Source organism: Diadema antillarum, unplaced genomic scaffold (assembly GCF_040938485.1).
Source record: "Diadema antillarum isolate AM-2024a unplaced genomic scaffold, OU_Dant_1.0 seq00001524_RagTag, whole genome shotgun sequence".
Classification (NCBI taxonomy): domain Eukaryota; kingdom Metazoa; phylum Echinodermata; class Echinoidea; order Diadematoida; family Diadematidae; genus Diadema; species Diadema antillarum.
The window spans coordinates 135,510-158,796 of record NW_027272256.1 but is presented as its reverse complement, the minus strand read 5'-3'; the positions used below and the strand labels follow the sequence as shown (position 1 = coordinate 158,796).

The window sequence follows — 23,287 nt, the reverse complement described above, 5'->3', positions numbered from 1 at the left end:
TCCCTTTAAGTACAAATAAGTATTTTGTTTTGTATTTTGATGGTGGGGATGGGGATAAATGGGAGCCCATAAAGTGAATGGAATACTGTGAAGATGGTAATGCAACATGTACTGTGAACCTATAGCCACATATTATGTAGCTAAGCCCTAAGCAACTTATATGTGAACTACAAATTTTTTGTATACCTGTGTGCAGTGGCCACCTGCTTTTACATGCAGCAATTAACGGCAAACCAGACAGTGGAGATATTTTAGCCTATGTACATGTACCAAGTTAACATCCAATCATGTGACCAGTGGTCTTGTGATAGTCTCTTCTAAATGTTTAAAATATAGGAATTCAAGTAGTGGTAGTTCCTATAGGTTTAAGTGTGGCACTTTTGACATTTGTTTTCAGTTGAGATTCAGAAACTTGACATTACTGATTTAGACATACCATTACTTGTCTAATCTCATTTCCGAGACACCGACAGACAGAAAGGCAAACAGAAACTTAGAAGAAACACTTTTTGGTTTCAAACTACAATGTATCATCAACCATGAACTGCCTGATGCATGTTGTTGGGCATCATATACACTGGGAGTAATTCCTGTGAAAATGCCAGTTTTGTGTAGCCTGTTGTATTAAGTCATTATATTAGTGTAAGGCATAAGCCACCTCTGCAATAGAATCTATTTGTCATTGCAATTTGTCATTGATGAAATTTGTCATCTAAATAACATATTAAAGATATATTCTTGTGAGGAATACACTGCCCTTATAAACTATCAATCACATCTACCACACAGGTAAATGTTTCAGCCATAGTCCACAGAATGTTGCAAGTGTTTTTAATAACACCCAGGTCATCATTTTATGCACCATGTCCACATTTGGTCAATGACCCCTTCCCCCTCCCCCCCCCCCCCCAAGAAAAAGAGAAAATAATAATAATAATAATAATAATAATAATAATAATGATAATAATAATAATAGTAATAATAATAATAATAATAATGATAATGATAAGGATAATAATAATAAATTATTAAATAATATGTTGATTGTTTGATTTTTATATTTGTGTGCACTTGAAAAGGCTGACTGCTTCCTTGAAAATGCAATTCCCTATCAGTAGATATAATTAGACCTATAGTTTTATCATCCATCAAATGTGTGTTATCTGCTATCTTGACTTTTCTTGATAATTTTCATTTCCCTGAGAGAAATTATCTTACTGTGTATGTCATTCCTCTAACTACTATACTTGGTTTGTAATTCTTCCATTTTATTTCAGACATGGCAGTCAACAGGGACAATCATGGGGTCTGGTAGCTCTAAGACTAAAAGTGGCACCGCCCCAAAGGGCGGGCCCAAGAACAATGTTGTGGTCGCCGAAGTGGTGGTTCCCAACCAGGCGGAGCCAGTCAAGATAACTGGGCAGCTCAGCCAGACTCCGCCCCCTAAAGGCTCAGGCCAAGCGGTCGTCAAGGAGATTGGACCGAACAAATTTAGCCTCCAAATGGGAGATGAGAGCATTGGGGTATGAAGATTTTGATGACTTTGGATGATTTTTATGACTTTGTTTTTACTTTCTGCAGTCTGTCAATCCACTGAAATTCAAACAGGATAATTGAATTTGTAGCATTAGGATTTCAAAATCTACATTTCTTAGTACAGATTTTACATGCAGTTATCAAAGTATACATACATGTATGTGTTTTTTCCTGTTGTTTTACATTTGAGATAACATCAAAAGAGACTCCATGATAGTGCTTGTTTGAAGGATTAGAGGAGAAAAAAAAATCTATAGTTTATAAATAAAGTGAAGTTTCCTTGTATCGGGAAAGTTATGAAGTTTTTCAATACCAGTGGAATGTTAATGCTAATGTTGACATATATTCCTAGATCCATGTATTAGTGTTGATAATCTACATGCACTGTGTCTTGCAAATTCTTGTTCTTGTAAGTCTCTTTGTCAATTGGACCAAGAATGATGGGAAAATAATGATGCAATCATTTTTTCCCAAGATTCAATTAGTCTTCAAACTTGTGAAAAAAGAAGGAATTGAATGAAGCCAACTAAGGTTTTTATATTTGATATTGTCAGACAGACCAGCCACTGATCTTACACAAAGTTGTCTTGGATATCTAATGCTTCCAGTCATGGGACATACATGTATATTTCTTTCAAGGATCAACTAAAAACAATTTTGAAGCAATCATCATGTTATTTTACTCCAGTAAATTTCATTTACATCCTTCGTATCTTCAGTGTAAGGTTGTTCATAGGTGGTGTGAAATGTAACATTTATACTTTTAGGTGAAACACATATTGCTTGCATTCAGCAGTAGAAGGAACAAAACGGGCGGATCCAGAAATTCCATATGAGGGTGGGGGGGGGGGGGAGCACATCCCCCTCCCATTTTTTCTTTTTATTTCTGTTGTTTTAACAAAAATAAAGGGGGCGTGTGCCCGGTGCGCCCCCCTCTGGATCTGCCACTGCAAAACATAGTAGGCACATACATTGTAAAGCAGTTTCTTTGTTATTTCATACAAGATTGAGACATAGTGACCTGTGAGATGGTAATCTGCCTAATAATAAACCGAAATTGCCTTAATTCTATATAGCACTTTACATGCACATCAAATGAGGATTTTAATATCCCTGTGATGTTCTGACAGCTACGTAAATGTCAAATTTCACTGTCTCTGTTCTGTAGTTATTGGTGGATCTTACATTGCTGACATTGAGTACATGCTTCATATTGGACTTTGCTCGTGGCAGTAATTTCCTGAATATGTGTGAACAATGGTCTCAGATTACCTGATTATGCTTGTCACAGTGTACAGCAAAGTCTGTGTTTACTTAGCAAGTGGCTTTTGTGATATCAATTCGCTTCAATACTGGCTGACCAAAATGAATGGATTCAGTTTTGCTGTACCAAACCTAACCCAAGCCATTTTTTTTTTCAAATAATGTTAAAAAAATTGCTCTTCTGCACAGAAAATTAATGTCAGACACCATGACAAAATGTGTTTATCATGAGTTGTACATTTTATTGTTTATATGGTGTAAACCATAATGCACATATATCTAAGTTAGAGATCTTGAAAGATTCAGTCACAATCGATCTTAAATTTATTAGCCGTGTCATGTGATGTGTGTTAAAGGTGCAATAAGAGCAGAGTGTTTCATTAGGCCCCTCCCACCACTGGTATCCATGGCTATTAATCAGCACTGTATACAATGCTTAACTTGATGGCCACGGTCTCACGGACACTTGCCTGATCAACGTTCAACGTTTGACACCATTCTTAGATGATGTGCATTATGTCTCCTGTGGAGTCTAGTCGAGATTTCAGCAAGTTTTCGCATTATCGACTGAGATATTGCATCATTGGAAAGGAGTCAATGTTCATTTTACGAACACTCACTGTACTAAGAATGTATTATTGACTTGGCATGTGAGCATGTACTGTACGCTGTATGTGTAGCCTGTTTGTTCATCTCAGTTGAAGCTTGTAAAACATCAATGTTTCTTCCTTGTCTGTGGCTCGTCTGCTTCACAGACATTTGAAGCTTCAGGTGATGGTGCTAGTGGAGATTTCTCATCCTACCTCGCCAACGCTGCATCGCTGACCGTCCAGAACATCGAAACTGTTGCTGAGGAGGAGGGAGGAGATTCCAAAATGGCTTCCAAATCCAGTGGCGAGCCACTTGTCATCCAGCTGAAAGATTCAGTATGTCAACTTTATACCCTTATTATGTTTTATTTTGCAGACTTATAGCTGTCAGTTGGTGCAATTGCCAAAGCATTCTTTCCAAGCTTTATTGCTTGTGAGTTTGTTTTCTCTGTTTGTTGATTTATCTACTAGATACCTGTGTGATATAATTATAGGAGCTAAGCTGAGTTGACTCATTCACAGTATAAACAACATCCAAAATATTGCCTTCTTACATGTGTAGACCCGATGTAAATTTCTCATTTTCTTCCTAAAAGAGATCATATACCAATTTCTCATCCCATTATTGTTGTCAACAATTATAAATTCAGCCTTTCAGTAAATTGTCTTGCAAGTCCCCATAATTGCCAATTATGAAACGTAATAATATGGCATATAACATCTCTCCTGTAATGGATTAGTATAAAGTCAAGATATGTTGATGCCAAGATACTCAGTGTTGCAATATGCTATAAAAGTGGACATTTTCAGAGTCTGAAAATTTTCATGCCTTTTAGGCAACATGAAACTAGTGCTAGAATTATAAAAGCACACACAATTTTTGCTTGTTATATTATGTAGTAGTAGTTCATATTTTGATTCAGTGGAGTTCAGAATTCATCTTGCCCATCTGGGTGGAGAAAAATTACTCATGTGAAAATGGCCACTTTTACAGTATCTAGTAACCAATAGTTGGAAGCATTTTAAGTGCATGTTGCTGTAGTGAGTGCAGTTTTTCAAAGAGCTCTAGAATGAGCTGAAGTATGACAGTGACCTTCTGGCATTTCATGGAATGTGGCTTCGATGCCGTACACCAGATTTCAGCCAATTAGTATTTTATGCACCATGACCAATAATGCTTGGTAAACAGAAAAATTGATCTATGGTTCACAAACTTGAAAACTTGGTGTTGTTACAGAGTGCAAATGAGAACCTAATTAATGATTAAATTGTAAGTCAGATTATTTGTAATCTATCAGTCATATTTTCGATCAGATGGTATCAGTCTGAAGTATTTTGTCCAAAAAAATGGAGAAAGATATATTGGTGACCTTTAACCTCTGACACCTCTGCTGGTGGTCACAGAATGACTGCAATGATGATGTGGAGTGGGAGGAGGTCATACAAGATATTGGAGACCAGCCCAAGAAGAAGAGCAGCCGAGGGATTGACCTGCCGGACAGTGACGCCACATCCGGGGACCGGAAGAGTCGACTGAAGGAGGCACTCCGCAGCAAACATGCCACACTATCTCCCCAGGAGTATGAGCAGATGATTGCTAATCATAGGTGAGATTGATGATAATATCAGCTGAGAACCAGACGGGTGAAATTGTGTTCTAAGATTTTGAGGGTAAATGAAAACGAACAGTAATTTTTCTTAAAATAAAAAGTTTATTTGATCAAAAGTGGGTAGATTTATAAGTATTGTTTGAAATTTAGGGTAAGATAGAACTCTTGTGGTTTCGATTTTTAACATTTTACTGAAAATTAAAATGATTTCAAATTTACACCATAATATAGAGGAGACTGAGCTCTACAGCATTGATACCAAAAACTCAATATCCCCCACAAATTGTGATTAACCCTTTCTGGTTCTCAGCCCATGATATTAAAAGTTGTTTTTTTTTTTCAAAAATAGCACAACTTACAATTCTGTTTCTAAAGCAGTGAGTTCTAAAGAGTCATACTGAAGGGGGCACTCTGCAGCAAACATATTATCGTCGGTCTTATGCCAAAAGGGCCTTAAACCACTTCCACTGTTATGCCAAAAGGCCCTTAACGCTATAGACTTTGTACACTATTTTTGCCCTTTTGGCATAACAGGGAAAGTTCTGTAAGGCCCTTTTGGCATAAGACCGACGTTATGCTCTCCCCCTCCCCCCACCCCACCCCCTGGAGTATGAGCAGGTGATTGCTAACCATAGGTGAGAATGGGGACAATTTTAAAAGCTGACAATTTAGTCTCTGAGTTCAGAAAGAGAGTGATTATAGAAGATGTGGAAGCTAAATAGGCCCTATGCAAATAAGATAGGTAGATAAACAGATAGATAGAAAGGGATAGATAGATAGATAGATAGATAGATAGATTAGAGCATATGACAAACATTGAACATTTGGAAAGAGAAATGATTAAAAACAGAAATTCCTGCACACTGTGGCATAACTATTTTTTCCACCCTATGAAAACTTATAAGACATATATCGCCTTGTAATATATGGAATATAATCATCTTCAAATATTGATAGTCTGTCTTGTTTTTCCCCACTCCAGACAAGAGGTAGACTTGATGAACTTGCTGAGAGAGAAAGAAAAAGAGCGACAGAAATTTTCCCTCGCCTCAAAGGTTGCTGAACGCAAGAAGAGGAGGAGAGCCAAGCAGGCCTTTACTGAACAAGATGGCGATGGATTAGGGGGCAGCGTAAGTCTTCTTTGTTTTTTCCTTTAGATGTTAATTTGATAAATAGACTCGCATTCAATCTTGTGTGTGTTTTTGTCAGTGTGTATAATTATGTATAGAAAATGCTTCTACTTATGTTGCCTTTGTAAATTTAGTAGACGTTTTGTAACTGGCCAGCCATACAGGAATTATTTTTAGCAAATCAGTTATTTTCATCTGTTTTAGTCACAGCAAAATTTACAATTAGTCTAAGGGCAATGAAACTTCAGTGTATTCAGTGTATCTATTAAAAAGCAATCTCTGGTAAAAGCACATTGCATTTGATAATGTAGACAAGCATCTTACAAATTTTCTTCTTTGTAATATTTCTGAAGGCTAGATATTCCTGCATGACAAATCAACCTTTCTTCTAAGTGGATGCATATCTCTTATTGAATAGTTACACAGATTACAGGATTTCTCAATTGCCACATTCACAGCTTGAGCTAGCAAACACAGCCCGCTACCAGGAGCTGCAGGAGCAGATAGCCCAGCAGCGAGCCAAGATGGAGGCCGCCCAGGAGAGCGTTGGGAGCCAGGGGGATGGTGGTGGTGGCTCCAACGAGTCTGAGAAGATCATGGAGGCCTACAAGAAGCAGATGGCAGTCCTAGAAGAGGAGCTGGGACGGGAGAAGGAACAGAGACAGCAGGACTTACAGAACAGGCTGAGAGCCAAGCGGCGTCATCGGAAGGCCAAGCAGGCTGCTGAGAAGGAACGACAAAGAGAGGTGCGAAACTTACCCTCTACAAGAATTGTCAGAGTACTGGTACTCACAAAATGGTTCAGCTAATGCCATTCATGATCAGCAAGTGCTTCTTCTCTGCATTGATTGTGGCGCCCTTTTCTTAGTTTGCTTTTCCAGTTTCCTTGACAATTTTGTATTTGAATGGTTTATGTCGTCTTCACTCAAAGTGCCAACTGCTGTTAATTTTGTTTTGATAGTGGGAAGATGGCAAAATGTTTCACAAATTCATCTTTATTCACTTTGTTGTGAACCAAAGTGGAGGAATGATATGGAATTTGACATATTTTTAGAGATGGTACCTAGCAGTGGCGGATCCAGGTGGGGGTGCACCAGGCACGCGTCCCCCTTTGTTTTTTGTGGACACAAAAGAAATTTAAAAAAAAAATTGGGGGTGGGGTGCATGCACCACCCCCCTTTTAATTTCGTAAAGGCGCCCCCTCTTTACGGAATTCCTGGATCCGCCCCTGCCTAGGCACCACAATTGCATCATAATTGTCTTTGTTATTATTATCATAAATAAACATTAATGTGTCAGATGATAAGCAGAAGAGTGCCTTTATCATAGAATGTGATCAATATCAGCCCATGTCTCATACTTTGCTGTAATATAATTAGGCACAATCTTCCTGTCACATACTTGTACATAGATTTGATGCAATTGAATGCTTGAGGTCCAATGTTTTGTGTGATGGCAATGTAACTTTATCACTGCAGGAAATGGACAGTGTTGCCAACACACCCACAGCCGAGCAGGTACAGGCGGACATTGCAGCCAAGGAAGCTGCTTTCCAAAGGGAGGTCGAGAGCAAGAAGAATGAACTTCGGACAGAGGAGTACCAACGTCTCCTGGCGCAGCACAAGCGTGAGATCGAGGAGCTCTCCGGCAGGCTGAATCTCCAGCACATGCGCCAGCAGCAGAACCTACAAGACAAACTGAATGCTCGACTCAGTCGCAGACAGGCAGAAAACACAGAAAAGGTTTGTAAATGAGATCAGTGTTCATGCATGTGCTCAATTACTGAAAAAAAAAAGACAGTAAAGACACATAATCTTTTGGAGTAACATAATGAAAGGCCAGATACTTGTTAGAATAGATTTTACTCCATAACTATCAATTGTGTATTTACCTTAATGAGTAAGAGACTAGTATGAAGAAATGTGCAGTTAACATGTTTACTAGATGTATTTCACAGGACAAAGCAGAATAGGAATAAATATCACATGTCATCACAACATGGTATTTTGAATGTAAATGAGAATGACTGTATATGTGACCCGCTACAACAAAAGGATCCAAAAGTCGGGGGAGGACAATTTTCTGAAAATGGCATGATACTATTTCCATACTCTTCTTCTTTAATTTCATATACAGCACAACTCATAAAAGTACTCGGTTGCAGAGATATCGATGATTTTATCAGAGCATGTCATGTCAAGTGGTTGAGGAAATCAGAGTTTTCGAGAAAAACGCCTTCTAAGTTGTCCTTCCGATGCTATCATGATCATGGGGAGGCGAGACAGTTTTCTCCGCTTGGCAATAGAAGGCACGCGCCTCGCGACCTCCGCCATGTTCAGTCAAGCTTAGCGCCAGCGGTCTACGCACGACCAATCGGTAATCAGGATGCCACGCACTGACCAATAAGATCACTCCCTCGTTGCTAGGGGCGGAGTCTAGCTGCCGCGCTAAATCCAAATCTTCGGGTACGTTTCTCTTACATTGAAAGTCAGAAAATCATGGCCCAGAAAAACGCTAATTTCTTGCCTTTCCTTTGATCGTTTAGCTTCGAAATTTCGGCAGATGATAGACAAAACATTAGACTACAAATTTATGCCGAAAACAGAAATCCGATTGTTTTGACCAATTTTGATGATGTGACTTCAAACTCGATTTTCTCTTCTCGGCCGTCAGTGACTTTAGGATCCTTTTGTTGTAGCGGGTCACATATAGTGTATAAATGATTCAATAGCAAGGAGAGGGTATGAATATAAATAGCCATCATAAACGCTTTCAGAATATGGCTATTTTGTGTATGGCTTTTATGTATGATGTGAATAGCAGTAGTTTTTCTCTCTTGCATCTCACAAATGTTGGAAAATAAAGATTTTGGGCCTTTCACCTTGATCTCTCTCAGGAAATGACTGCTGCCGAGCTTCAACGCCTGGAGGCAGAGCTGAGACAGAGACAGCAGCAGTTTGAAGCCGAGATGAAAGAGCGGCGGGGCTCGATGTCGGAGGAGGAATACCGCCGCCTCATCGCCACACACAAGCAGGAGCTGGCTGAGCTCCAGCACAAGCTGGATGTACAGAGGGACCGGCAGCAGCAACGCCTGCTGGACAAACTGGCCGCCAGACGGGCCAAGAGGGCTGACAGGAAAGAACAGGAGGTCAGTTAATTGTCATTTTATGTTTGTGTGTATTCATTTTTGTGGGTGTATGCTAAAACTAATTCACAATACAATCAGGATTGTGTAATCCTCCAAATACAGGAGATTTTTTGTAGGTAGAACTGTTGTTTTGTAAGTAGAAATGTTGTGTATTTTTGGGTGTTTCGTGTGTATTGAATCTTCTTATTCATCATTCATATCTTCTTTGAAAATCATAATGGTAATTATTTGCAAGGTAGGCACAATCACAAAGTGGATTGCTTTTCAAGAGTGCCAAGTGAACCTATGAAGCTACATGGGTCAAATTTGGGAGGGGCTTAACAACTTTGGTATGGCAAGGTTACAACTAAATTCATGGGTTCATAAAAAAGGATCTACCAATGCTGCAATGATATTTGAAATTTCTCATCCGTTCCAACTTATTTACAGGCACTGATAACCAAGATTGAGGCACAGATGCTTACTATGTCGGACCCTGAGGAACTGGCGACAGATCCAGCGGTTTCCACAGCAATGGATGCGGATGAGATCAAAGAGCTCCAGCTGGCCATCAGCAAGAAGCAGATGACCTTTAGCAAGATGCTGCCAGAGATAAGATGTGAGTGGATCCTATCTCTTTGATTGTCATTTGTCTGTCTGTTTGTTTAATTTGTTTGTTTGTGTGCTGTTTTCTGATTTGTTTATGTCTGTTTTCATAATGTATATTTTGTGTGTCTGTTCATATTTGATGGCTCTTGCATGTTGCTTTGGTGCATGCAGTGGTGTTGGAAAGTTCTTATGCTCTAGGTGTGCAATGAATAAGGACTCAACTTTAGACAATTCTAGCTGTAGACATGTGGTCACATATTCCTTCTATATGTTCAGCTGTGTAACAACTCATGACATACACTGTATAATCAGGGAATCACCAGTACATACTCAAATCTGCTTATAGCAGTGTCATAATACATCCTTTGTACAGCTGCATGAATCGTTCCATCTGGAAGTTTTACACCTGCTTAAAGTCTCTTTCCTCATGAATAGGCTTATAAAATGTGCACTTTTACATGGAATAAACAATCCAAAATTCAGCAACTTTCATCACTGTATTTGCACCTGTCCATGAAAGGAATAGCCATGGAAATTTGATTCTTGCAGTTAGTGATAATCCATATCATCTGTAACAAAATTTATTCGAAATGTTGACAATCTCTCGTGTGATTGAGCTTCTATGTACTTGGTATAGAATGAAAGAAAATTCTGTATTTGGACACATTACACAGCCACAAAGTCGAAGGCAGAGGCTCAAAAGTTCATCGACCGGCACCGGCAGGAAATGGAGGAGATGCAGCTACAGCTGGACCTGGAGAAAGCCAGGATGAAGGCTGCCCTCATGGCCAAACTCCAGGCCAGACGGAAGAAGGTGATTCAAATACAACATGTGCAAGGCTTCAGACTCATTCAGTGCTGTACTTTTTAGATGCAATACCCACAAGTTCTTAGTCGACTAAAAGTGTACTGTAAGAGTGGAAATTTTCGAGGTATGGAAATTTTTGTGCATTTGACCCAACCAGAAGGTAACGTCCAAATAAAAGCATGCTAATATTTTTGCATGCCATATTTTCCAGTAATTAATGTCCTGATTCCACAGAATTAAATACCGTATTCGCCGGCGTATAGGCCGCAGTATTTTTCAGAAAAATAAAAGTGAAAAGTCGGGGTGCGGCCTTTCTGGCGGCAAAACCAAAATTGGTCTCTGCAACCCGGCAAATCGGGAGTAAAAACTAGCACATTTATACATGTATGGGACTACACAATAGGCAACCAAGGAGGCAACCATCCCCCGATGATATGAATACCAGTATACAAATCTTACAAGCAAAACTGCATTCCGTGTTTGCTTCACAACTTGACTTTCCTCATCAGTATGTCCTCTTTGTCTTTTCTGTGAAATTTTAATGAGGCAAAAATAAAAGCGTAGCGCTGTGCTAACTGATAAAGTGTTTGTCAGAACCTGTCTATTACATGATTACCTGTCTATTACAATGTACCTGCTGTCTATGACAATGTACTGTATACCTGTCTATTACATGAATACCTGTCTACTATATTACAATGTACTGTCTATAGACTGTACAGACAACCACCTGTCTATTACATGAATACCTGTCTACTATATTACAATGTACCTGTCTATAGACTGTACAGACAACCACCTGTCTATTCTATTACAATGTGACTCGATCGACTAGCGACTTGCACACCTGTGGTGTATGTTCTCTAGATTTCCTGTCCCTTTCTCTCATTTTCTCTCTTTTGCTTTTGTATCATTATACAGATGTACCTTATTTTCAGAGTACAATCGTACTTCTGAGCGTGTTTTGTTCATTTTTGTTAAGTTATTACCTCACTGGCAAAAATTTGGAGGTGAGTTTTTGTTCGAGTGTTTGTTCGAGTTTTTCGATTGAACGATGTATCTAACGTTACGTGTGTGCGAGAACATCGTATTTTTTATGGTACCCACTCGTTTATTTCCGTGTAAATTTAAGTATTTTTTTACCGTAAAGTGTCTTCATCATTCGTCTTCAAGCATCAGGTTTTCACGCTACTTTTTAGTTTTTTTTTTTTTTTTTTTTTGCGTTGCACAAATCGGGGGTGCGGCTTATACGGCGCTGCAGCCTTTGCGCCGGCGAATACGGTACATGTGAAATTCATCTTCGCCCGAGTGTGAAAAATTACTCATACAAAAATGTCCACTTTTACAGTATTTGAATTCTTTGACAGCCATAGGCAGCCCAGACCATCTTTCTTTTTTTTTTCTTTTTCTTTTTTTTTGGGGGGAGGGGGGGGGAGGGGAGGGGTCAGGAAAATTCGTTTGAAGGCAGGCATTCAAACAAAAATAAGTCAAATCATGGCTAGCTCAATCGTCATGAACTTTACATAATCAGGATTTATTTTATTGTTGTGCACACAGATCAACAACAAAAGTTTTGTATGAAGTCATGTAAAGAAAATGTATAGTGTTGAAAAAAAATAATGTTATTTCATGCCACACAGATCAACAACAAAAATTTTATATGAAGTCTTGTAAAGAAAATGTTGTGTTGAAAAAAAAAATAATGTTATTTCATGCCAAAAAGACAGATAAGGCAAGTAGCCTTTCTCAGTCACACAGCAGAGATGATTGTGTCAAGGTGCCTCCTGAACAATGTTTAGAACTGTTGAATCTGTAAATTCCTCTGATGGATACCATCGCCTTTTTACATGTATGTGTATAATTAGTATAATTCATGACCATTCATTGTCTAGCACGGAGACAGCCATATCGAGGAGGATGAACCAGCGATGTCTGCTGAGGAGATCAAGCAGCTGCAAATTATTACTGACGAGAAGGAGGCGGACTTCAAGCGGCAGCAGAAGTCGGCCAAGAAGGAGATGTCCCAGGCGGACTACCAGAAGTTCCTGGATGACCACAAGAGAAACATGCAGGGTCTAAACCGAAGACTAGAGCTGGAGCGGATGAGGATGGAGCAGGAGTTAAAGAACAAGATGGCCGCGAGGCGATTCAGGAGGCCTGACTCTGCTGCATCAGTCAAGGTAAGATTCCTCAGCATTCGCATTTAGTTATGTTCCCTGTGAAATAAAAGACCTCGGCCCTGTTGCATCAAAAGATGCAATCAAACATAAGCCAGATCAAACATAACTCATCAGGTATCAACCAATCAGAATCCATTATTCAGAGACTTGTGTTTGATTTTCTGTTTTATGTTTGATCTGGACTTTAATGCAACAGGGCCCAGGTAGCATGTGGATACTATGCAATGGGAAGGTTGGTTTAAGTCAGATATATTCGAGTTGGAATCTTTAAAGAATTGTGAACAGCTTTATCAATGATCTTTATGTAAGTATACACACAGTCGAAGAGTCTCATCTGGATCCAGACTTTACCGATGAGTGTCCTCTTCAATGCACATATTCACTAAAGGGGAATTCTACAGACCTATGCTAGTCCTGGTTTTCAAATGTGCTCCAGTGGGCAGCAAATGCAGATCAATTAAATCTGGCCGACTTTCTAACCTCATACTACATGGCTACCAGTTTCTTGTTTCTGTCTAATTTTCCACATACAGTGGCACAACTGCTTGACTAAACTGAACTTTAGAAAAGTCAGATTGAATGAGGACAAGTTCACCAAAAACTACCCTCTGTTTTCTTCTTGATCTACACAAGTCTGTACTCTACAACTGAACTCCAAGTGCAATGAAAATCACTGTATCAAGTTCAAATCTCACTGCATATTCTCTCTGTTATTTTCTACCTTTGCTTATTCTGCCTTTACCCGTTGTATATTGTATATACTCAAATCCAAACATACTGGGATTGCATCATGAGTACTGAGACAGAATCTGTTGCTAAACGAACAATGATAATCTTCAAGGAAGTTGAGTCCAAACCAAATTTATCTTGTCAGCACATATAATCACACATTAGAATGAAGATATCTTAGCTCTTATTTTTTTCTCTTTTTTTTTTGTTTTTTGTTTTTTGGACATTGTACAGAGTCAGCGTGCAGCAGATATGCAGCAGGTTGAGAATGACATAGAACAAAAGAGGGCAGTGTTTGCCGCCACTGTGGAAGCCCGGAAGTCGGAGATGTCCAAGGAGGAGTACGAGCGACTTCTCGCACAGCACCGCCAGGAGATGGAGGATCTCCAGAAGAGACTGGACAGGGCCAGGGCCAGACAGGATGCCCACTTTCAGGACAAGCTGGACGCCCGCAGGAGGCGGAGGAAGATGTGGGAGAGCGAGGAGGAGGAGAGGAGGAGGCTGATGGCGATGATGGTGAGTGCATCCATGAGAGCTGTGTGACTGCATGCCATGATTGCATGCTGTGAATACACATCATGATTGCAGGCAGTGATTGCAGGCAATGATTGCTGTCATTGCTGCTTGCCAGCTATGAGGTCATTGTGTTCTGTGGTTGCATGCCATGAATTTGTGCCATGATTGAATGCTATGATTGCATCATAATATGTGATTATGCTATGATTGCATAATGATATGTGATCATGCTATGATTACATAATAATATGTGATCATGCTATGATTGCCTATTGTGACTGCATGTTACGATTGCATACAATCATTGCAGGTTGTGATTTTCAGAAATAATTGGATGTTCTGACAGCATGATATCATTGAATGCCATGATGGTATGCTTTAATTGCCTCCTGAGATTGCATTTTAAGATAACAGGTTTGACTGCCCATAATGCTGTAATTGTATGTTACAAATTATTGTTATGTTTGTATGCAGTGACTCATGTAAAATCATAGTTGAAGCATATTATCATTGCATGTTATGACTGCACGGTATCAAGAATATATCATTGAATATCTGATGAACTGATCACTTTATCTTTTGAGAGAACACATGTAAAATGAGAAGAATGAAAAAGAGAACACAAACAACAACTTCATGTATGGTGTCTGTATGTTTTTGTAAACATATTTATTTCATGAACAAAACATTAATGTTATTGATAGACAAATTAATGTAATGTTTAATGTTTGTCTTTACTTAATTTTTTATACCTGTAACTGATATGAGGATGCTCAAACTGTCTGCCAAGCCCTGTGCAAGCATAATTTGAAAGCAAGTCAATTTTTATCACAGTTGGCCATTATTTCCTTGCGATTTTGTTCGTTTTCTTGTTCTCAGAATGCTAAAGACCAGCCACTGTCTAGAGAAGAGTTCAACAACATCTTGGAGGATGTCCTGACTTTTGACGAGGAGGTTCTTACCGACATCCAGGATAAGAAGAAGAAAGTGTCTGCCAAGGAGTACCAGAAAATGCTGGACGACCACAAAAAGAACATGGATGCCCTGGAACAGAATCTGCTTGACAAGGTAATTTGTCTGTCAAAATTTCAACCAGCTGATACCGTACACACCATGTACTTAACAAGGGGTTTTATTTTTTAATGAATTTTTGGAGCCAGATGCAGAGACTCCAACTCTCCCGTTTTCGACGGGAGATCTCCCGCCGAAAACCCATTTTTGCAAAATCTCCCATTCTCCCGCTTGAGATTTAATTTCTCCCGCCCTGGCTCTGTGTCTCCCGTTGGAAATGATTTCTTACTTATTGCTATCGTATGTTGAAAAAATAAGCCTTAGATAGCACCAGAGAGCATCTAGAACCCTAGGAACTTCGCGCTTCGCACACATGAACTTGGAGTCTCCCGTTTGCTAGGGGTTTCGGGCGGGAGAATCTCCAGATCAGAAGGTGCTTGGGGTTGGAGTCTCTGCAGATGCTATATAGGAATTTAACAGCACGAGAAATTATTTAGTCTGATCTTGACATGAATGCCACATTTATGAGTATGTACTGGTACGCAGTACATAGTATACAAATATCGACTGCTGCAGAGGGAGATGGTAAAACTATTTGCACCGAGGTGATGTCTCAACAGCGCTATGTCCCGAGACGAAGTCGAGGGACATGGCACTGTTGAGACATCACCGAGGTCAAATAGTTTTACCATGGCCCGAAAGAAAGCAGTCGATATTTGTTTTATATCCCTCTTGAGCATTTTACTAGAGTAATGACGGTTCCCTTTTGGAAAAGTGTGCAGGTTTCGTGAACGATAAATCTAACGTTAGGCTGTAGCAGTGCAGCAGCAGTGCGTGCAGCGCGTAGCGAACGACACCGCTGCGCTGTTGTTGATTCCTACACACGAGCTACACTACAGCGTGCAAAACTCCGAAAGATCGAGGTCCAGGACTACGTTAGAAGTAGGCCTAAAGCGGCTTCGTTACCCAGATCATCTTCAAAATCGGTTTTAGTTTATTCCTAATTCGTACCTGATATGGTGTCCTCCTGCGATCATTCTTCCCTTACTGGAAGCAGTCACTTTGTCAATTGAGCTGAATGCATTGATCACGTATCACACGTCCACACGTTACACACCGACCGGCCACGCCATCGCACCACACAGATTTCTGTAATGCTGTCGCACATCACACCGCGCGCTCTCTTAGCGCTAGCTAGCTACTACATGCCACAGGACTGTCGCTCAAAAGTATCGCTACTACGCGCACTGCGTACATTCTTAAGTGAGAAATGTAGATATCGATCACACGATCACGATGGGTGCAAATCGTGGATTCCCAAAAGTACTATATCACGCTGGCTAGTAACCAATTGCACCGCATCCAGCTGCTCGTAGCTAGCTAGTAAAACTACACCATGTTCGTGCTCTGTACAATCCTATGGCAAGAAGCTTTACGTGAGGGATATAATACATAGTACATGAACAAGGTGTGTGATGATACAATTCAGTAGGCCAACTGTGTTAATGGAGAGGGACACTTCCCTGTCTATATCAACAGGTAAGTTTTCTTGCATTGCTTAGTTTTCATTTACATGAATTCATTCTTACTTTTAGGAAATTTATATTATCAAAATTGATCCCATCATTGCCAGAAATACTTCTGAAATGTCTGCTGTACTCCACAAGAGCTGCCAAGTCTTCCTGATTCTGCAAGAGTCTCCCTGAAAATGTCAAAATCTGTTCATGTCTGAATAAGAGAATGTTAAAATCTCCCCGATTTGGGAATTATTTTCACCCATTGAAATGCATGTAACATACAGATATCTCCCTGATTGCTGTGTGGAATCTCCGTGATTTGGATGTGGGAATGTTATGAGACCTGCTCCATGATTGGGAATTTAACTACCACGTACTGGTACTAGTGAAATGTCTGAAAATTCTGATTCACTAGATATTGGAATGACTAAGAATATGGTGTATACAGTACTTAATCCATAAATATATACGCCTTTTTTCATGTATGCATATATTTGTACATAAATTACATTCCTTTGTGTGTTGCTTATACCTTTGTGTATGGTCACACTTCTTCAGGGGAAGGGACGGAATGAAGAGATCACCGACCTTGAGGAGGAGATCAGGGTCCGGGAGGCTGCCTTCCAAGCCAATGTGGAGGCCAAGAAGTCGGGAATGTCCAAGGAGGAATACGAGCGCCTCCTGAAGCAGCACCAGCAGGAGATGGAGGACCTGAGGAAGCGGCTAGACAGGTCAAAGGTCAGGCAGGAGGCACACCTGCGAGACAAGCTGGAAGCCCGGAGGAGGCGGCGGAGGATGATGGAGAATGAGGAGGAGGAGAGGAGGAGACTGATGCAGAAGTTGGTAAGAGTTTTTCCTCCTTGAGTCTGCCACTTTATGCTATCAAAACTTGAATGTCCCTTGAATGCTGAATTGTGACTGGTTCAGAGCAAAGTTATCTTTTGTTCGACATCGACATTTTGCATGAAGTCACAAAATTAATGCTTGAAAAAGCAAAGACATCCATTACTCTCAACCAATTAAAATCCTGTATTTCATGTTTTATGTTAAAAGACAGCTTTAATAACTCTCAACCAACTTCAATACATCATATTGTTTTTCATAGTTAACTCCTGATGAAGAAGAAATGTTAGAAAATCTGTTCATATATTCTTATTAAGAATCATCTTTCCTTTCAACCTATCCAAATCTTTCACAGTTTTGACTTAATATGAATGTTGAGTTGTGAGGAGTCTTCATAGCCAGTCGTTCTCGTTTTATTTAGAGTAAAAACATTTTGAGATTATCGAGTGAAGCTTCACATCTGTCAGAGTTTCCATTTGAAAAAAAAACAAACCCAAGAACAGTATGTTATTCGTAGTTGTATGAAAAAAATATATAGACCTAACTTGATGAGTCAGAACTGCATGCCGCTGTTTTAAGCTTCAATAAGCAAATTCTTTTTGTGCCATCACTTCCAGGACAAGGACACTGAGCTTAATGAGGAGGAATTTGACGACCTTGAGGATGACCTCAAGGCCTACAACGTGGCAATGGCAGCGAGCATTGATGGCCGTAGAGCTCAGCTGGGTGAAGTAGAGTACGAGAGGCTGATGACTGAACACAGGAAGAACATGGCAACCATGAATGAGCTTCTAGAAGACCAGGTACAAGTGATTCCACACTCACCATCACGATACTTATGTCCTTCAAGGATAAGGAAGCCACATAGCTTTCTCAGAACTTATTCTCAAAAAAGGTTACTCTGACAGAATAACTTAATGATGAGGGGGAAAAGAGATGTGACACATTTTCTCTTCCATATTTTTTCTATTTGTTTGTTTGTTTGTTTGTTTGTTTGTTTGTTTGTTTGTTTGTTTTTTTGTTTTACTTCTTGTACATGGTTAGTTGGCTTGTCTTTCTTGTTATGTCTTAAGAGTAGCCCTAGACATCAAAGCCTGTCTGAAGTTATCATTTCAGTTATTTATTTTGTCACTCATCAAATTTAAAATTTGCATATGTTTTGGCATATTTGCCAGAAGTTGGTATGCTTTGCAAGCTAACCTGTTCCATTTTGATGGAGTGTATCATAATGATCAGCCGGTATATTGAATAACTGTTTTACATTCTCTCTGGTGCATATGACCCAGGTTATGATAGAAATACATGTAATAATTAAGTATGACTGCATCAGAAGAATTAACAATATCCCCACTTTCATTAAAGCAGCTAACTCTACCGATCGATTGAAAAAAACTCCCGAAACTATATCTCTTCCCCAAAATAGTTCTATATGTAGTTATCTTTGTGTATCCCCTTTATCCTATTTAATCATCATTGTTGTTTTTTTATCATTCTGTGTAAATGCTGTGATATACTTTATATTATTTATATTTATCATTTGTTATTTATATTATTATTATTATTATTATTATTATTATTAATATTATTATCATTATTATTATTATTATTGTTATTATTATTATCATTACTATTACTATTACTATTATTATCATTATTGTTATTGTTATTATCATTATTATTATTGTGGTTGTTGTTATTGTTATTGTTGTTATTAGTATCGTCATCATTATTTAGAGTTTTCCTCTAAGTGAGCTGCAGGATGATGAAAAAAAGTCTTTTGAAGACGAAATAAAAATCACTTCTCACCAGATCTACCTGCAAAAGCCTTTTGTTTCTGACACGACAGTGCTTTTCTCTTCAGTTTGACAGAATGACAGCACGACGCACAAACCGACGTGAAATGAGGGGTAATCCCACAACAAACATGGTCAAAGTCGTCGATGACAGTGATGAGGAAACAGGGAGTGAAGAGGAGGATGTGAGTACCATGGTAACAAGATGCCATGGTCCTGTGGAAAAGGACGTGGCACCCAATCAGGAGATTCAAGATTCAGACCATAGACTCGCGCTAATGCCACAATGTAGTCAGATATTACAATTTAATTATTAAATGCGTTGATGGAACTTTTCTTGCAAAAGGAGGTCGTAGTCTTTGATGCCTTGCTGTGATCGAAGATGATTATGTTAATTGTTGAAAAGATAGAGAATGAGAGTACAATGTATGTCCATTAAATTTTGAAAGTAAAGAAATATTATTATGGCTCTTGATCTATTAATACATCTGCTACATAGGCTGCAAATGTGTCTGCAATAATGCTATTTTTTTTTAAAAGGACCAAAAAAAGTCTTGTATCTCCATATTTGTGTAAGTCAGTGCATAACTTCATACTACTGTGGTTTGCTCTGTTTTCTTTTTACATTATTTTTCCACTGTTTCTGTCATGTATTGATTGTCTGTTCACAGGTGTCAGATCTCCAAGGGTTGAACAGTGAGTACCAGTCCACCCAGTTTGCTTCCACCACCCTCTGGACCACACCCACCCAGTCCAACGATGTGGTCATTGTGCCCCTTCGGGAGGAGTACCCTGTCAAACGCAAGAGGGAGCTCTACACTGACCCAGCCATTTTCAGACAGATCGATGCTCATGCCATTCGGGTAAAGAGATTTTACAATTCGGAATATTGAGAAAATGCCTGTTCAGTTGGGGGGGGGGGGGGGGGGGGGGGGGGTGTGTGGAGTTTGCCCAAGGACATCTTCAAGAATTTGGTTGTCCTGCTTACTTTAATTCAAAACTTAATTAAAGTTGTATCAGTCACACAATTTTGCCAACTCAAACAAGATAAATATAATTTGGAATGTGGTTTATTTATTGTTACAGCTAACATGTGTTGCAAATCTGAATATAGTGCAAAAGACAGTATTCACTCATGTTTACTGCACTACCGTTCCAGTATACAATCTATTGATCTTTTTTTCTTCTTTTTTTGTGGATGGTCAGGATAGTTATATGTTAACATGAAGGTTTAGTGCACTCCCGTTATAATGAACACGGTTATAATGAAATTCCAGTTCGAACAAAGTGAAAAATTCAGACCGCAAACTTATCCGCTCTTTGTTCTTTATTGTTCACCAGTACTTGTTCAGTTATAATGGAATTTTGATATAACTATTAAAGAAAACTGTTGGTCCCGAGGACTTTGTTATAACAGGAGTCCTCTGTACATTGAAGAGATTCAAATCTTGAGTCCTTTTTTTAACCCTGTTTGTTTGACACCTTTAGCTCGCACAGACGGTCAGCCTGGTAACCCAGCCCACTTTCTCTGCTCTGGTCAATGAACTGACCGAGTTTGGCACCACCGAGCTGCAAAAGGTACGGCTGATATTCCGCTGGCTCACCGCGCAGAACTGCGACGAGATGGACCTGAATGATGTCATCGATGACACGCCCCTTGGAGTCCTGAAGGGACTGTATCACAAGAAGATCACCTTCTCGACTCTCTTCATGAGGATGTGCAGGTATGGTTGAGAAATGAAACGACGTCTTCCCAATAGAATTGACTCAAAAGCTAGCATAATTGTATCTTTTATGAAGGCGCTTAGACCATTCAACTTCAATTTATTATACAAACCTCCATCTACTGTAAAACAAGGAATGTTCACATGCATTTTAATTTGGCCCCAATTCTTGAAAATTACATGCCACGAAAATATTGTGTTTTACAGTAGTATTTGTAATGACTTTGTAATGTTATTATAGTTCAGCTCACTATCTGTGATGAAGAATAAAGAGACAAGTACTCCTCAGAGTTAGCTGGTATATTGAGGAAATAAAGCATGTTGCTTGGAGAGTAAGATTGTCAATTCAGGAAAGGCCAGAGCTTACATTATCATAGTTGTCTGAATTATAATTTGTGTGGTGTCAATAAAGTATCCAAAAATGTCACATTCTGTGAAAAAAAAATGATGCATGATGTGGTGGTAAAAACAGCAAAGAAAAAAATCAATATCCGCAAGAGCCTTCAGTTTTGTTCCACTTGTGTACAGACCAAACAAAGAGATGTGTAAGCAATTAAGGAACTGTCTTTGCATTTGTGGTGTAATGGGCAGGTGGGCTCTTTTTTCCCCTTGTACAGGTTCATTGGGATCCAGTGTGTTGAGATTGTTGGCATTGCAAAGGTCAAGGGGTACCGTGCTGGTCAGTCCATCACACCAAAGGAGATGGAATTCCACCACACCTGGAATGCCGTCCGCATTGATGGATTCTGGCACTTCGTTGACTGCAACTGGGGCGTGTCCCATATCGCTGGGTCAGTGACCTACGACCCTTTCCGTTTTGAGTACGATGAGCATTACTTCCTGGCTGACCCAGATGTCATCATCTACAGTCACTTCCCCAACGACCCAGCGTGGCAACTTCTGAAGGATGCGCTCACCTTGGAGCAGTTCAACAACCAGGTCCTTCTGAAACCAGACTTCTTCAAGTTTGGCTTTGGCCTCATGAACCAGAAGACTGCAGTAATTGATGTCCTCCATGGTAGTCTGAGTATCAATGTGCAGTGTCCGCAGGGATTCCTTCTGTCGTGCCGACTTTCCAGGATGGAAGATGACCGGGATGTCACCCGAAACGGCATACCCTTTGACCTCTACGAGTTCATCCATCAAATTAGCGACACTGCCATGGACTGTTTCATACGATTTCCGGAGACGGGCAACTTCAATCTGACGATCTATGCCAAGCGGCAGTACCTGGATGGTGAGCTAAACCTTGAAAGTCACACAGAGATATGTCGCTACCTCGTCCGTTGCCACGCCCCAAGCAATGACACCCAGCCCCTACCTTACTCTCCAGCGGACCACTGGGGTCCCATTGGCACCATGAACGCTGGACTGGTTCCAATCACGCATCGCTCCAGCGTGGCCATATCTGATGATGGGAGCGACTTCAATATCCGCTTCAAGCGACAGCAACAGCTGCGCTTCTCACACCACCTGACCTGTCATGGGATAGACGACAGACGGCTGCTTCCCTACGCCATCGGCCGCAATGTTGAGGATGAGCTGGTCTTCACCGTCACCCCGCCCCATCCAGGTCGCTATGCCCTCAATATCAATGTCCACTACCCAGGCTTGCCTAAACCGGCTCACCTCTGCAGCTACCTTTTGGTGGCCGCCAGGGTTCGACAGAATCTGCAGCCAATGCCCCTGCTGAACAACGAGGCATGGGGCCCCACCCAAGCCTTCAGCTCTCTGGGCCTGTCCACATTCACGCACCCCGATCCATTTTTCGTAACCAGCGACGTGGACACAGAGATCACAGTAGGCACGCGAGACCGCATCTTCATGCAGCACATGCTGTACCACAAGGGAGAGGATGCCACCCAGTTTGCCCGCCCCCAGTTTGGAGATGGCTTTGTGACCTTTGTCCTCCAGCTTCCATACCCTGGCTACTTCCACCTTAAGCTTGTTGGGAAGGACACTCAAGATCCGTCCATTCCAAGCACAGTTCTCTTCAATTATCTTATAAGAAGAGATTAGCTCAAGCTCAAGATTGTATCATTAGTTTACATGCTAATATGCAATATTTTCTTTTTTTCCTTTCTTTTTTGAGGCTCATTCTTATTCAAATGATAGGTGAAGACTCTGGAGAATTCCCAGTGCACCAATATTCAATAATGTTCAAAGATTAAATTGACATATAGCAACTTTACTATTACATAAAGATTGGCTGTTTCTTTATGAATACAATTATTTTCTTATGTCTTTCATCACTAAACTAACAGCTGATGTTTTCAAATCTTATGATCTATCAAGACTAAA

At 40.1% G+C, this 23,287-nt stretch overlaps 1 protein-coding gene across 1 annotated transcript; it reads left to right on the top strand.

Annotated features, from left to right (window-relative positions):
• Window positions 1-1,301: 1,301 nt before the first annotated feature.
• LOC139710369 (uncharacterized) lies at window positions 1,302-23,250 on the top strand. Its single transcript, XM_071622285.1, has 18 exons — window positions 1,302-1,523; window positions 3,555-3,725; window positions 4,794-4,996; window positions 5,982-6,129; window positions 6,588-6,902; window positions 7,608-7,876; window positions 9,019-9,277; window positions 9,707-9,875; window positions 10,540-10,679; window positions 12,566-12,853; window positions 13,817-14,098; window positions 14,978-15,166; window positions 17,185-17,469; window positions 18,087-18,272; window positions 19,316-19,447; window positions 19,934-20,125; window positions 20,751-20,986; window positions 21,604-23,250. The coding sequence occupies exons 1-18, from the start codon at window positions 1,302-1,304 to the stop codon at window positions 23,003-23,005; spliced, it is 5,088 nt and encodes a 1,695-aa protein (XP_071478386.1). The 3' UTR covers window positions 23,006-23,250.
• Window positions 23,251-23,287: the final 37 nt, after the last annotated feature.